The sequence below is a fragment of the Amblyomma mixtum genome, chromosome 3 (assembly GCF_055824585.1).
Source record: "Amblyomma mixtum isolate Tamu chromosome 3, ASM5582458v1, whole genome shotgun sequence".
Classification (NCBI taxonomy): domain Eukaryota; kingdom Metazoa; phylum Arthropoda; class Arachnida; order Ixodida; family Ixodidae; genus Amblyomma; species Amblyomma mixtum.
Window position 1 is genome coordinate 232,624,815 of NC_143014.1, and position 12,449 is coordinate 232,637,263.

Consider the following 12,449-nt stretch of genomic DNA (forward strand, 5'->3'; position numbering starts at 1 on the left):
AATATCTCATTACACAACTGTGCATAGATCAATCCGTGCATGGTCACAATAAACCAGTCATGCCGTGCGGCTGGAAAGATTGTACCATTTTACTACAATCATTCGATAGCACAACCTGAAAAAATTGTTGACAGTGAGATGTATTGAAAAAAAAAACAGACTCTGGAATCAGCCTGGAGATTTACGCGAAATACAAATGTGCAATCCCTTACCCGAGTAAGCTTCACGAAAAGTTTTGATAAACAATAGCCATCCAGATTTTACAATCGTGCATGCACACCCTTTGTCAAAAGTTTAGATCCCAGGAGGCTTGCTTCCGAGCCACACCGCGTGGCTCGTACTGCATCCCCAGCGTTCCAACTCGCCTGAAGGTAAGACGATTTCTGGTCCTGCCTCCTCCAATGGGTAGGAATCCCACGAATGCTACAGGAGCCCCACTACATGGCTTCTCTAAACTTCTGACAAAGGCTTTACTCCTCGAGCGGACTCAATCACTGCTCTTTCATTGCCCCAGTTAATATCTAGCGCGAGGAAAGCAGACCATTATACAAAGTATGGTACACGTATATTTGCATTACGGTGCTCAGTATGCTGCATTATCAGCACGGAGATTTCGGACTGACAGCTTTTTTAATAATCAGATTAATTACACCCAGTTTGTACATGCATGCTCGCACTTAAGTTCGATGTCGTCTCGTCTCCCACAAAGAGCGTAAGGATTTCACCGCTCGTAAGTCGGTCAAGATGTGACGATGCGTATAGGGGGTGTGCTTCGGGTGCACGGTGAATGCTGCGCAGCACGTCGTAAGCTGCTGAACCGACAAAATGCTCACTTGAGAAACCGACGTATACACTTCCGAAAAGCCTTGTACGGGACATGCATTGTGAAACACAGCAGCTGGTTTATGTCATACTCCGCCGCCTAGTCGCGGCCGTCTCAAAGCCCAGCAGACTACGCGACACGCATTACGCTTTACGCTTTCGGAAGTTTCGGTTTCTTGTTACACGGCGGTATCCGAGCGACCCGTAAACGCGCGTGCTCCGCGCGCCAAAGCTCGGCGGAGGAGGAAAAAGGCGTGGAGAGAGAAACAATGAGGTGGAGAGGCGAGCCAACGTCCGGTTACAGTGCTCTAGAAGGCTGACGTCATGGCCTCTCCTTAGTTCTTTCGTTCTTTCCTTCCTCCAAGTCCAGCCGTATATGCTAATTCGGCCAATCAGGCGGGGGTGCGGTGAGATATGAGTCATACGAGTTGCCGCCTTGGTTGCCGCAATCGGCGCGACGCGCGCATACTCGACTGTGGTGGTCGAGGGGGAGGCGGTAAACGGCGTCTGATAAGGCTGCCGTCTCCAGGAGTCGCTGGTGCGGCAGTTTCAGCGGCTCGCCGGCAACAACACGAACGACTGGGTAACTGTCGTTCACGTCTGGCATGGCCCGATCCTCAGGTAGGTCGGACCACTGAATGGCCTGTTTATATGAGCGCTTGGCTGCCCTGATTTCTATACGCTATGGTGGACGGATCGAGATCGTTCGCCAATAAGTGTGTGTCAGACCCATGCCGGCCATGCCTTGCGCGGGCCTTCGTTCGACGTGTAGCTTCGTCCACGTCGGTTTGCGCATAATCCCCGCACATTTTTTTTTTTTAGTTCAAGGCCAGTTGCAAGTGTTTGCTGCCGCATTGCTACGGCCATCTTACGGGGAATTACAGCACCTTCCGACGATACTGCGAGCGCGTTTGTTGTGGGTGTAGTTTTTTCGCTCAAGACGAGTCACCTGTCGCGACAGTGGAAACGAAGAGCAGTTGTCAGAAACAACACGATAACGCTGTTCCATGGGCATGTCAACGACCTGGCGTGGGCATCAACGGAGATCACTTTAGTACACGGCGTGTTGGTTTCAGAGGATCAATGATAGCTGACAGCCTAAAAACTATTATCTAGTAAATTAGCGCTCCGCTTAACTTTCCATTACTTTTGTCGTGTCTTTACGGTTGGTTTGGGCCGGAGCTGCGAAGAACTGGGCTTTCTGCGCGTTTTTGGAACATTTTCTTTTCTCCTGCCCCGACGGTGTTCAATGGCGTCGGCCCAACGGAACGATTAGCTGCAGGCATGGCTGCAGGCGCTGATCCGAGAAGTCAACGACTTGCTTGGCGCTTAATATTGCGCGGGAAAATAGTGTTTTTCTCTTTTCACTCTCTCTTTCCGCGTGCTGCCCGGGCCCCGAGGAAAGAGGCTTATGCAGTTTGCAACCATCTCCGTTCATTTCTAGAGCTTAACTCAATCAAGTGTCAGGATGGTTAGCCCGTTTGGAGAGGACAGAGAGTAAGAGTGAAAAGAAGCGCTCATATAAAGCGCTAACAAAATATCAGCACGACCGCATGCAAGGGCCTGCCATTTATAGTCCCCCTCGACGCTCGGAAGTTTGCAAACTTCGCACTTCAGTGGAACGAAAAACCAGAACAACTGGGCGAGTTTATGGAGGTTTAGCATAATGAACAGCGCAAAAGGATCAGGACAAGGAAAGAAACAGAAACGCTGTCTGTTTCTTGCCTCCTCCTGATCCTATCGCGCCGTTCGTTTACTAAACTTTGCACCACAGCACGCAACATTGGTGTTGCCAAGAGCGTTTCACGAGCGGCGCGGATCCGCTGCTTATCCGAACTTGGGAACACGAAGGCCTGGCGAACTCAGCGGTGGCTGCCGAGACAGCACACCGCATGCGGGTGCATGCACGGAAAGCTTGGCGTTGTCATGACCCGCGCGAAGGTGCTCTCGCTGCTTTTTTCAGTACCTGATGCGCTGTTGAATCCGCATACTGCGGCTTATTTTTCAACCCCTCCACGCCTAAGGTGGCGGCTCGTTTAAATGGCAGGACTCGCTGCGCGGCTCAAGTTTAGTTTTTACGGCGAGGACTCAGCAACACGCGGTCTGCGCCGTGGGGCCTCGTGCTTATGTTTGTATCGATTTTGTCTGAGAGTCTTTTGTGCCGTCCTCATGAAAAAGAAGGCGCCTGTGAAAGCATTTCACAGTAACTGGGGTAGCAAGTGCGGCAATTTGTCAAGGCTCTAAGGAGAAGAACACAGCAGGTTCCGTCGTTGGTATTGTTCTCCCTTTTCGTTTTCTGCGTTTGCACCTTTGCGTCTAACCTTGGCAGCGATATTCGTGCATTCGTTGACCTCCCAGATCGGAGAATACGATTTTGAAAAGAAAATAAGAAAAAAAAACATGCTGATCGCTACGCGAGTAAATACGGTATAGTTAGCGCGCGTAGAATGAAGGCTTATAGGTACTCCATGTGTTTTTGCAGATATACTGTGCAGCGACCGAATGAGTACTGGCGATATGACGCTACTCTCACGGGCATGTCGATAAGCGAAGAATGCAGCAGCTTGTTGTTGAGACACTGTGCTTCAGGGTTGTTGAGGCTAGAAGTGGTTGTATACTTCACTCACAAACGTGAACCGAAACTTTTTTTTTAACTGGTGTCAAAACAAGCCGTTGTGAATTATGTATAAACGTCATAGAGAGGCAACGGAGTTCGGAACAGGTTGGCCGCGAATCCACACTACACAGATGGCTTATTGTGTGCAAATGGAGGATATATGCTCCGCACAGGTGAGCACTGAAGATCGTAGACCTCGTCTACTATATCTTTGCCTCCTGTGCTGAGAAAACGTAAAACACTCGCAGTTCGTTTTTTTTTTTTTAATACGGCACGGCGCTTGAGATTTGGTTTTGATAGAATGTGCAGTAATTCACATGCAGAACACCATACTCCTCCTTGAAGCGTGGAAACCTTGACATGCTGTGTAACCACCGCAGCTTTTTTTTTACCTACCTTGCCTCACGCGAACTACACCTTTAAATGATGTTTTCACTTTTGTCGCACTGAATACCTGTAGCACCTATAGGAGCTCTTTCATTATGCCAAATTTGTTCAACAACTGACCATTTAACAACATTGCTATTGAAAAATTTAGTTCCCGAGCAATTGGTAGTGCTGTACTGTAAGAATCGTCGCAAGTATTAATTTGTTTTGTTTATTTTTGTTTGTAGTACCCTCGGGGCCTGGTTTTTGCGTTACAGAGGGAAGTGCGATATTCGTATAGTATAACTACGGATTGCACTTTTCGTTTTTTTTTTGGAAAATTCGGCGGTCTTTTTTCGGCGTTTATTTCAGAACGCAGTTGTCGTTTGTTTGTTTTTTCGGCGAATAATTATTTTCTACGGATGAATCACCAGTTTTTTTTTTTTTTTTTTGGCAATGCGATATAAAGTCACGTAGAATTTCTCTTGACCTTTTTTATCAGCCAAGTCATTCGATTTACCAGTAATTATCGTAAAAATGGCCAAGATTAAAACCTGTGCTGTTAGAAAAGCATGCCATCGCCTTTAAAAAAAAAAACGAAAGTTACATGGTGGAAACGTAAGGCAGAAATGCTAATGTTGGGTTTTTGCACTAGGTGGAGCGGCCTCACTAGCATATACAGTAACTCTAGGCCTCACGTGGTCTACGTGTTGACCAGAGCCAGCTGCCGCTTAACCGTCGCGGTAGCCAGAATATGACACTTTTTCGTGGCGCTCAGTGTGCATGGTTTCCCGCCAGTGCATGTCCTTACATGCAGTGGCGGTGCCTAGCTGACTAAACAACTGCCCTAAGCGGGTAATGGCAATTAACGGGGCTTCACTAGCAGGCAACGCTTCTCGAGGAGGTGGAGTTATATTTCGGTCGATGATGATCATGATCGATGGTGTTAATCTTGATGCTGAAATGGAGTTCCGTAATGATGATCCGACGACACTTTGCAGGAACAGACTAGACAACTTGTCTGGGTAATTTACACCACTGTTTATTTTCAGCTTATATATTTACAAATCGACCAGGGCGGTCGTTATCACACAGCGCAATCAGACACGACAGGTCGGAGCTCGCTCTCCAACGCACGGCCTGTACAACTACGGCTGTTCTTTTTTTTTATCTTGAATATAACAACAGCCAAAGAGGAACAACTCGACAGGGAGGAGGCATGACACATCACACTACTAAGCCATCACAATACTACATACAGCAAACCTTTACACCGATTAAACTTCCCGTGTCGTGCCTTCTCGTTCTGTGTCTTCGTTTTTTTTTTTTTTTTGCGCAGTTTTCAGTATGAATTCCTACCAACTAGCCCAGTTTACCGTTCTTATAAACTGTTATCTTTCCTTTATCTTTGTTTGCGCAGTGTCTTGGTGTTCAGGGATTTCCTAGTACCTAGTGTGCCCTATAAAACTTTAGAAATAGTTTTTATCCCTGTGCTCACAATTGATAGCACATAACACTACTGCTATGCAAGGAAATGAAACTGGCTACTTTCGGCACAAATCTTGTACCGTGCGAATTGCCGCGGAAGCGTGTGCCCGAGGGCACGCGCCCTCGACTCCATATACTCCGCACCATATATCCATATACGTATCCATATCTTTCAGTCCATATGCTCCACTTCGATATGCAGCAAGTGCCCGGGAGCACTTCCTGTATATGGATTTCAAATTTAAAATTACCTACTCGATAAATTCCCTGTTGAAGTGTGCCGTTCCTGCTTTGGATTCTTCTCCTTGCTAGAGTTTTCACAGGGAATGGCTACAGTATACCTACAGCTATTGAGCAGTCTACATTTGAGAACTAGACAGAAGTTACGCTTCCCAGGCGCGAAAGAAATAGTGTGAAAATTTGCGTGTTACTTTTCTTTTCTTCTCATATTTTTGACCACAAGCGATTCACTGTGGTCAGTAGCACACACCGTCCGTGCATTAATGTTTTGTCCGTGTGGCTCAGGGATTGTGGTAAGATGCTTATCAGTGCAGTGCTGCGTCGGTGCCGGAAACGTGAGGGGGGGGGGGGGATTCTTTTGTTTAATTTTTGTATAATTTCCTGATTGGTACCCTTCTATGCCTGCAAACAGCCATAGACGTACCTTGCTATGCTGTTCAAGCATGCCAAGCTGAGTTTGCTGTTTTCTCATGCAATGCTTTTCGGTGTGCTTTTCTCAGCCTCTTCGCGTCCGAGATTGTTCTTGCTTGTGGCATGCTTGCGCGGGATCAGGTATATGGATTTGCAACTTAAAATTACCTGTTCGAGCAACTCCTTGGTGGAGTCTGCCGTTGTTGTTTTTAATTCTTCTCCTTACTTGCATGCGCTAGAATTTTCGCAGGGAATGGCTGCACTGTATACCTGTAGCTTCCGAGCAGTTTTATTTCCCCGGCGTTGACATACTACTCTTTCCACGTGTTTACGTAGGTCAGCAACCCAAAATCGAGACCTTGGTGTTCTTGAACTTGAAGTCAACAGGCCCGAAGGGTACAGTGCCCCCAGAGGACGTCAATGTGATCGAGCTGTCTCTGATCGCTGTGGCACGGGAGCTCCTGGTGCTTCCACTGACCTACTTACACAAGCTCTCCTTTTGCGTGCGGCCGTGGAATGCCACCGCATGCCAAGCTGCTCAGAGAAGCGGTAAGGTGCTTGTGCTGCTACTTCTGGGTGTAATAATGTCCGCACCGAGGGCTACGCGTATTTTTGTCCTGTCTTTGTACAGGTTATAATCATTCCAAAAGTTTAGCCTGTGCGAACTCTTTCATAGGACGATGTCCTTCAACGCATGGCGCATGATCAGTGGGCGTGCTGAGATAAATACAAAGTGCATTGTGCATGATGCACCATCATTTAATCTCTGTGTCCGTCGTCGAGAATGCGGTTGTACCCAAGTCTTAGACATGGCGCTGTTTTGTGTACAAACAAGATAGCGGACAGCCTGGCAATTGATAGATGCTTTCCTCATTTAAATAGGCGGTTCCTTGGGTGTGGGGTAGCCAACAGTTAATTATGCGCTGCTGGATTTTGAAGCAGCGCGTTTTAAGACCATGTTCTGCAACGTGTTAGCGCAGCTATAGCGTTCCGTGATGTCACCTATCCTTAGGTCGCTGTGTGTATTTATTTCCGAGATGATAGCCATCCCCTCGTAGTGCTGAACCTCTTTATGTGGGACCTGTTTTCTTTTCACCGCGCTGTGAATATGGATTCTATTTCAGGTTATATTCGTCAGTAAGGCGAAGATGTGTACAGTTTGATGCGATTGGACCGGTGATTACTTCACGCTTAACCTACTCGGACTAAGCTGCTCCAACGCGGTTATATTGCAACAGTGCTGCAAGGAATGCATGACCTTAGCTAGCCGAAGAGTTCTTCTGTCCTGCACCGTCATTGTTATTGCAGGCTACGCGACTGTCACTCCATGAAACATATCATATATCGGTTCGTTTTGGCCGACACGAAAGCCATATCCTCCAAATCTCGTGAGACTGTACGTAGGGGGGACAGCGTGTTGGCCGTGCAAAATGTCAGCATGGTACTCGTACCATGCTGACAAAAATCGACTTGAGCATTTCGTTTTGCCGCATGCATAAACGCCAACATTTTGGCATTAAAAGAAGCATTGAAAAATTAATACTTGTGCCACATGCGCGCATGAAATGATAGGTAATGCTTAATGCCATTGTGTTCGCAGTTGGTGCTACACGTAATGTCATTATACGTACTGTTGTGGAAAAAACAGACCCCCCCCCCCGCCTCGTGTTCCGAACATTGCCGCTCTGCATGGGGGCTTCGTCAGGTGGCGCCCCCACGCAGAGCGGCAATGTTCGGAACACGAGGCGGGGGGGGGGGGGGGGGGGGGGGGGGGGGGGTCTCTCTCACTTTTGCTTACTATAGTACGTCGTGATGAGGATGACCCCTGAAAGCTCACTCAACATTTTTGACCTGATTATGAACAGTGCACATAAGCACACAATCCCGCCAATGGTGTACAAATTTAGTATTAAAGTTATCTTGCAGGAAATTCAGCTGTTGGTTAACATTTCGAAAAAGGAACCGTAAACTCGGGTGTCAGCACACAAGCCGAGAGTGTCAGTCAGAAGTACCCGTAAAAAATGGCGTCACTGACAACTAAAGTGTAGTAGAGACGCTTCGACAGAAGTACATTTGCTACTCGGTAGGAGTTGTTTCTAACGAAGTTGCATTCTTTTCTGCTACAGAAATGGAGACGAGACTTGGCATTTCTCGGGCGAATGAACTGTGGTGATCTCATAAGGTCGGGATTGACATGCCATTAAATCTGCGCATGTGGCATCGCGCGAATGGCATTAAAACTTCGGGCATTAAGTTTTTCCGTGTGCCACGGGTGTTAGGGTACTTAAAAAAGTCTGCAGCTATAATACGCTAACAACATGCGCAGAAAATTTTCTAATATTTCCTCGATTGTTTTCCTTGGCCATGCAGGTATCAACCAGCTGGAGCTGGAGTCGTTTCGACCCTTCAGTGAGGTGGCCTACACGATCGAGAAGTTCCTGTACACGCTGAAACCGCCCATCTGCCTCGTGGCACACAACGGCGATGAACTGGACTTTCGGCTGCTGCGAGCCGAGTTCAAGCACGCCTCTCCTGGCATCAACTTGACGGCGTTCTTCTGTTGTGACTCGCTGCCAGCCTTCCGTGAGATACTGGGCAATGCTGCTGATAGCCAGGAGGTGAACGCGGTATTGGAACTTCATGAGATTATTCCATTCATTTTAGAGACAAATCATGAGCCGATGAATGAAGAAGGGGAGCCCATTTTCCAGCCTGTATTAAGGTCATTGGATTCGACGCCGCAGAAAGGAGCGTCACGGTTTCAGGGCCACAATTCTGCTCCGCCGGCTCCGAAAAAGAGGCGCCTGGACCCTGAGGTGACCAGAAACCACACGCAGCTGCAGCACCTACAACGGAGGTTATTTCCCGCTTCGGACGTTGACCCCGGAACTGCAAGTGGCAGCGGCACTCCATCAGCGTCGCTGTCAAATGGGACGAAGGCGAATGAAAGCAATCCTTTACCACATACGCTGTCCCAAAATGGCAGTGTTTCGGCTTCGCCACGTTGGGTGGCTTCTCCACCGAGATTCACTGGTAGCAGCAGGTCGGTTAATGACAGGAGTGACATCGAGTTCGACCTGGGTAGCGTTTACAAGCGTGTCACGGAAAGAGAGCTGCCGACTGGGCACGCAGCTGAGGCTGACTGCCGGGCACTGACGGAAATTTGTGCCCGCCTACGCGGACCATTTCTTGAGTATGTGGATGCAAAGCGTGGCATGTTTTATAGTGTGGTTCCGATGTGGTAGACTGAGATACCTTCCTACTCCTGTTTCGTTGTTTTTTTCTTTACCACTCTTTCAGATACTTTCACGGACGCCTGCAGAGCAGTTGATACTAGTCTTTTATTGACACTAAAGTACTCTCTGAACTGTGACCTCTATTTCAAGTCAATTGGAAGGTCACAGTGGTCAATATGCTGCATCTCCTTCAACAGTGAGCATGCCAGTATGCTGATGTATCTACTTGTGTAGGCGCAATGATTCCTGAAGACACAGTAGTGAGTTAAATGTACTGTTGGGGACAAACGACTTCAGTATACGCGCGAAAAGAACGTGGATATGTGCCATGTCTTCCAGCGATCATTTCATTTGACTGCCGCACATTAAAGCATGTGTGTGTCCGATTTTAACCTCGGCAAACTGCGGTCTTCAGTGGGGACTGAGTGCAGTCTGAATTTGGCCTGTATCCATAGGCTACGGCATTTGAACGACAATGAGAGCACTCTCACCGAGCTAGAAAAGGTCAAAGACCGAAGTGTCGCCATCACCGGCCTATTTCGCAAGTAAATTGCGTGCGTCGACACCGAATTTTGTTCTCCGGATCTCGGAGGCTAGTCTACAACACCATTCACTTCAAAAGGGCGGCAGCCAATCCTCCTCGGTGTGGACGTCACGAGTTTAAATCGAATGACGGGAACATTTTTTCATTCAGTTTTCTCAGCCATAAACGGGCTGCTGTAGAAGCGATAACATACCCCAAAAGAGCCCGAGAATCAACTGTTGAAAAGAATTATAATTGGATGGAGCTGTCTTCAATGTAGCGGCTTCGTTTGTCGCTCACGTGCCCTTGAGGCTTTAGTCCCAACACGAATTAGCCAATACAGGATTAAAAGGGTAGTGCGCACTCTTGGCAATGGAGGCATATTCCCATCGCAAAGCGTAGTAACTTGATGCAGTTTGCAATGGGAGGCGGCTTCTAACGCGACACCGCGGGCCTTGACGTTAGCAAATAGAGTAGATTGAAACTTTTGTTAAAATCTTCGTAATTGCTTTAACTTCTCTTGTTTTGAAGAGGGAATTTGTTGCCTTTGCCAACCGTTAGTATTCCGCATTTTTGGTGACGGAAGTCTGCCCCAGGGTTTGGGGAGAATACCCTGAAAGGGAGTGAAGACCGCTCACTCTCTTTTTACTCCCATATAGGATAATTCGTGTTTAGGGTGCTAATGCGTTGGTACCGCAGCGGTGCCTAATGATCTGAGCATTTACCTCGCTTGCGGGAGGTGCAGGGCTCCTCGATCCCCAGTGCCGCCTGTACTCAGCGGTGATGCAATGGGTGCAAGCTTTCCCCTAGATTGGCGCTCGGCTTCTGCGGGGTTAAATGCTGGGACACCAATCATCCAAACTTGATGAATGCTTTTCCTGCAATGGTATTGTTCCAAGTGCACACTAAACTAAAGCAATCTTTTTCCGTGCTAAAGGCAGAGACATTGCTTCTAATTATTTGCTGCATATAAATGGTCGACCTATTGAAATTGTCAGGGAATTTAAAACCTTGGGCGTTATTTTTTCAAAGTGTATCCTATGGTACTCTCGCACGAATCATAGCTCGCACTATAGGAATATTATCGTGAAGAAAGTATCTTTTTTTTCCGCTGCTGTGCTCCCATGTGCTCTAATTGAATTCCTTATGGCAATGCTCCACCCGACTCCTAGACATGTATTTTTCTTTTTCCTTGCTAATGTTTACCTTTTCTTTTGCTTCTTCCTTTCTGTTCACCTGTGTTTGATTTGTATTCACTTTGAATTCCAGAGTGCACTGCTCAAATTTTTATCATGTTTGTCATTTTTGTTCGCCCACCTGCTATGGTCCCTGATGGGACAGGCGAACGTTTGAGTGCAGTGGGGCCGTGCGGGGGCCCACGGACCTGTGTGTCCCAAACTCCCCAATTGTAAATAAAGTTTTCACCACCACCACTGGCAGTATTGTAAATAAATATAGAAATCGAGATTTACTTCCGGTTAGCACAAGACTGCTAATTTATCATTCATTGTTTTTATCGCGCATGAACTACTGTTTTTTTTTTTTGTATGGGGCAGCACAACATCAACAAACGTTAGAAAACTGGTAGTAATGCAGAATAAAGTAATCAGGATTATTACAGATTCACCCCCAGACAGCTCAGCAGATATCTTACCCAAGAGATTTAATCGAATTAACATGGAGAACATGTATAACTATCGCCTTAGTAAAAAGTAAAGAGATGAAAAGAAACAAAACATTAACCTGCTAATTACTCTGGCAAGCTTGCAAACAGATAAGCATTATTATACAACTTAGAAATCCTGAGTACAAGGCAGTGAGTGCAACGTATCCGCACTAATTATGGAGACCAAATGCTGCGACAGACATTACTGAGCATCTTAAATTTTTCAAAAAGGGCATTGACTTGATGCGTATTTCGTGTACAGAGTTCAGAGATTTATTCCTTTAGTATGCATCCACAAGTCATCCACAGAAAGTTCACATAAGCAATTGTTTTAATAACTATAGTGTAATATGTGTTCATCACCTTTTATGAAACATCTTCTAATACGATTTTTTTTTCTCAAAGTCATCCATTCTACGTTTATACCTTTGTTGAGGGTTTGCGGGGTCGCAGCGGAGCACCAGACAGAGACGACCAGCGTGGCAGACTTCTAGTTCCGGACTGCGCGTGCCGGGCGTGCGCTCCGAGCACGCGCTGTCGTTCTTTATTTTCTTTTGTCGCGGGAACGCCGATCTCAGCGCCTGCGCTTTATAGCGTCGCCGGGCGCTACAGGGCCCCCCGCCTAGACGGAAGGTCGGAATGTACGTGCCGACGGGGCAGAGATGGAGTAGCCACGGCAGGCAAGCAGGCAGCTAGAGTAACAGTGTCCCCGCGGGGTCGCTACAAGGTCCGGTAAGTTCAGGTCAGAGGCCGGGAAGAGCAGTCGGGTGATGTGCGCCGGCTCAGGTGGACGAGCCTGGCTGCTGCGCAAGGGGCGAATGATGCAGGGTGCCGAGCTGACAACGGACATGGGAGCAGGGGAGGCCATGGTCGGGCCGTCACCGACTGTAGTGCTGCCCGCGGACACAAGTGTCGTCGGTGTGGGGACGTTGGAGCTGGTGTCGGTGGGAATCCGGCGCGCCGAGTACGTCGGCACAAGCGCTGGAGTGGGCGAAACGGCTCCGTGGCCTGACAGCAGCTGTGTTTTGACCATCGACATAGCGGCGACAGCTGTGACGATGCCGGAGCAAGTTGCTGGGC

General features: G+C 47.8%; 1 protein-coding gene across 1 annotated transcript; it reads left to right on the top strand.

The window, feature by feature from the left end:
* Positions 1 to 1,286: 1,286 nt before the first annotated feature.
* LOC149354012 (uncharacterized) lies at positions 1,287 to 11,136 on the top strand. The gene is made up of 3 exons (XM_089583001.1): positions 1,287 to 1,443; positions 6,281 to 6,493; positions 8,315 to 11,136. Exons 1-3 carry the CDS (start codon positions 1,428 to 1,430, stop codon positions 9,187 to 9,189), a joined length of 1,104 nt encoding a protein of 367 aa, XP_089439127.1. The 5' UTR covers positions 1,287 to 1,427; the 3' UTR covers positions 9,190 to 11,136.
* The last annotated feature ends 1,313 nt before the right edge of the window (positions 11,137 to 12,449 follow it).

What these genes read in the sequence shown, in the direction of transcription:
- LOC149354012 (XM_089583001.1), top strand. An exon ending in CCAAGCTGCTCAGAGAAGCG is followed by an intron (nt 6,494 to 8,314) that starts GTAAGGTGCTTG and finishes TTGGCCATGCAG; the next exon opens with GTATCAACCAGCTGGAGCTG.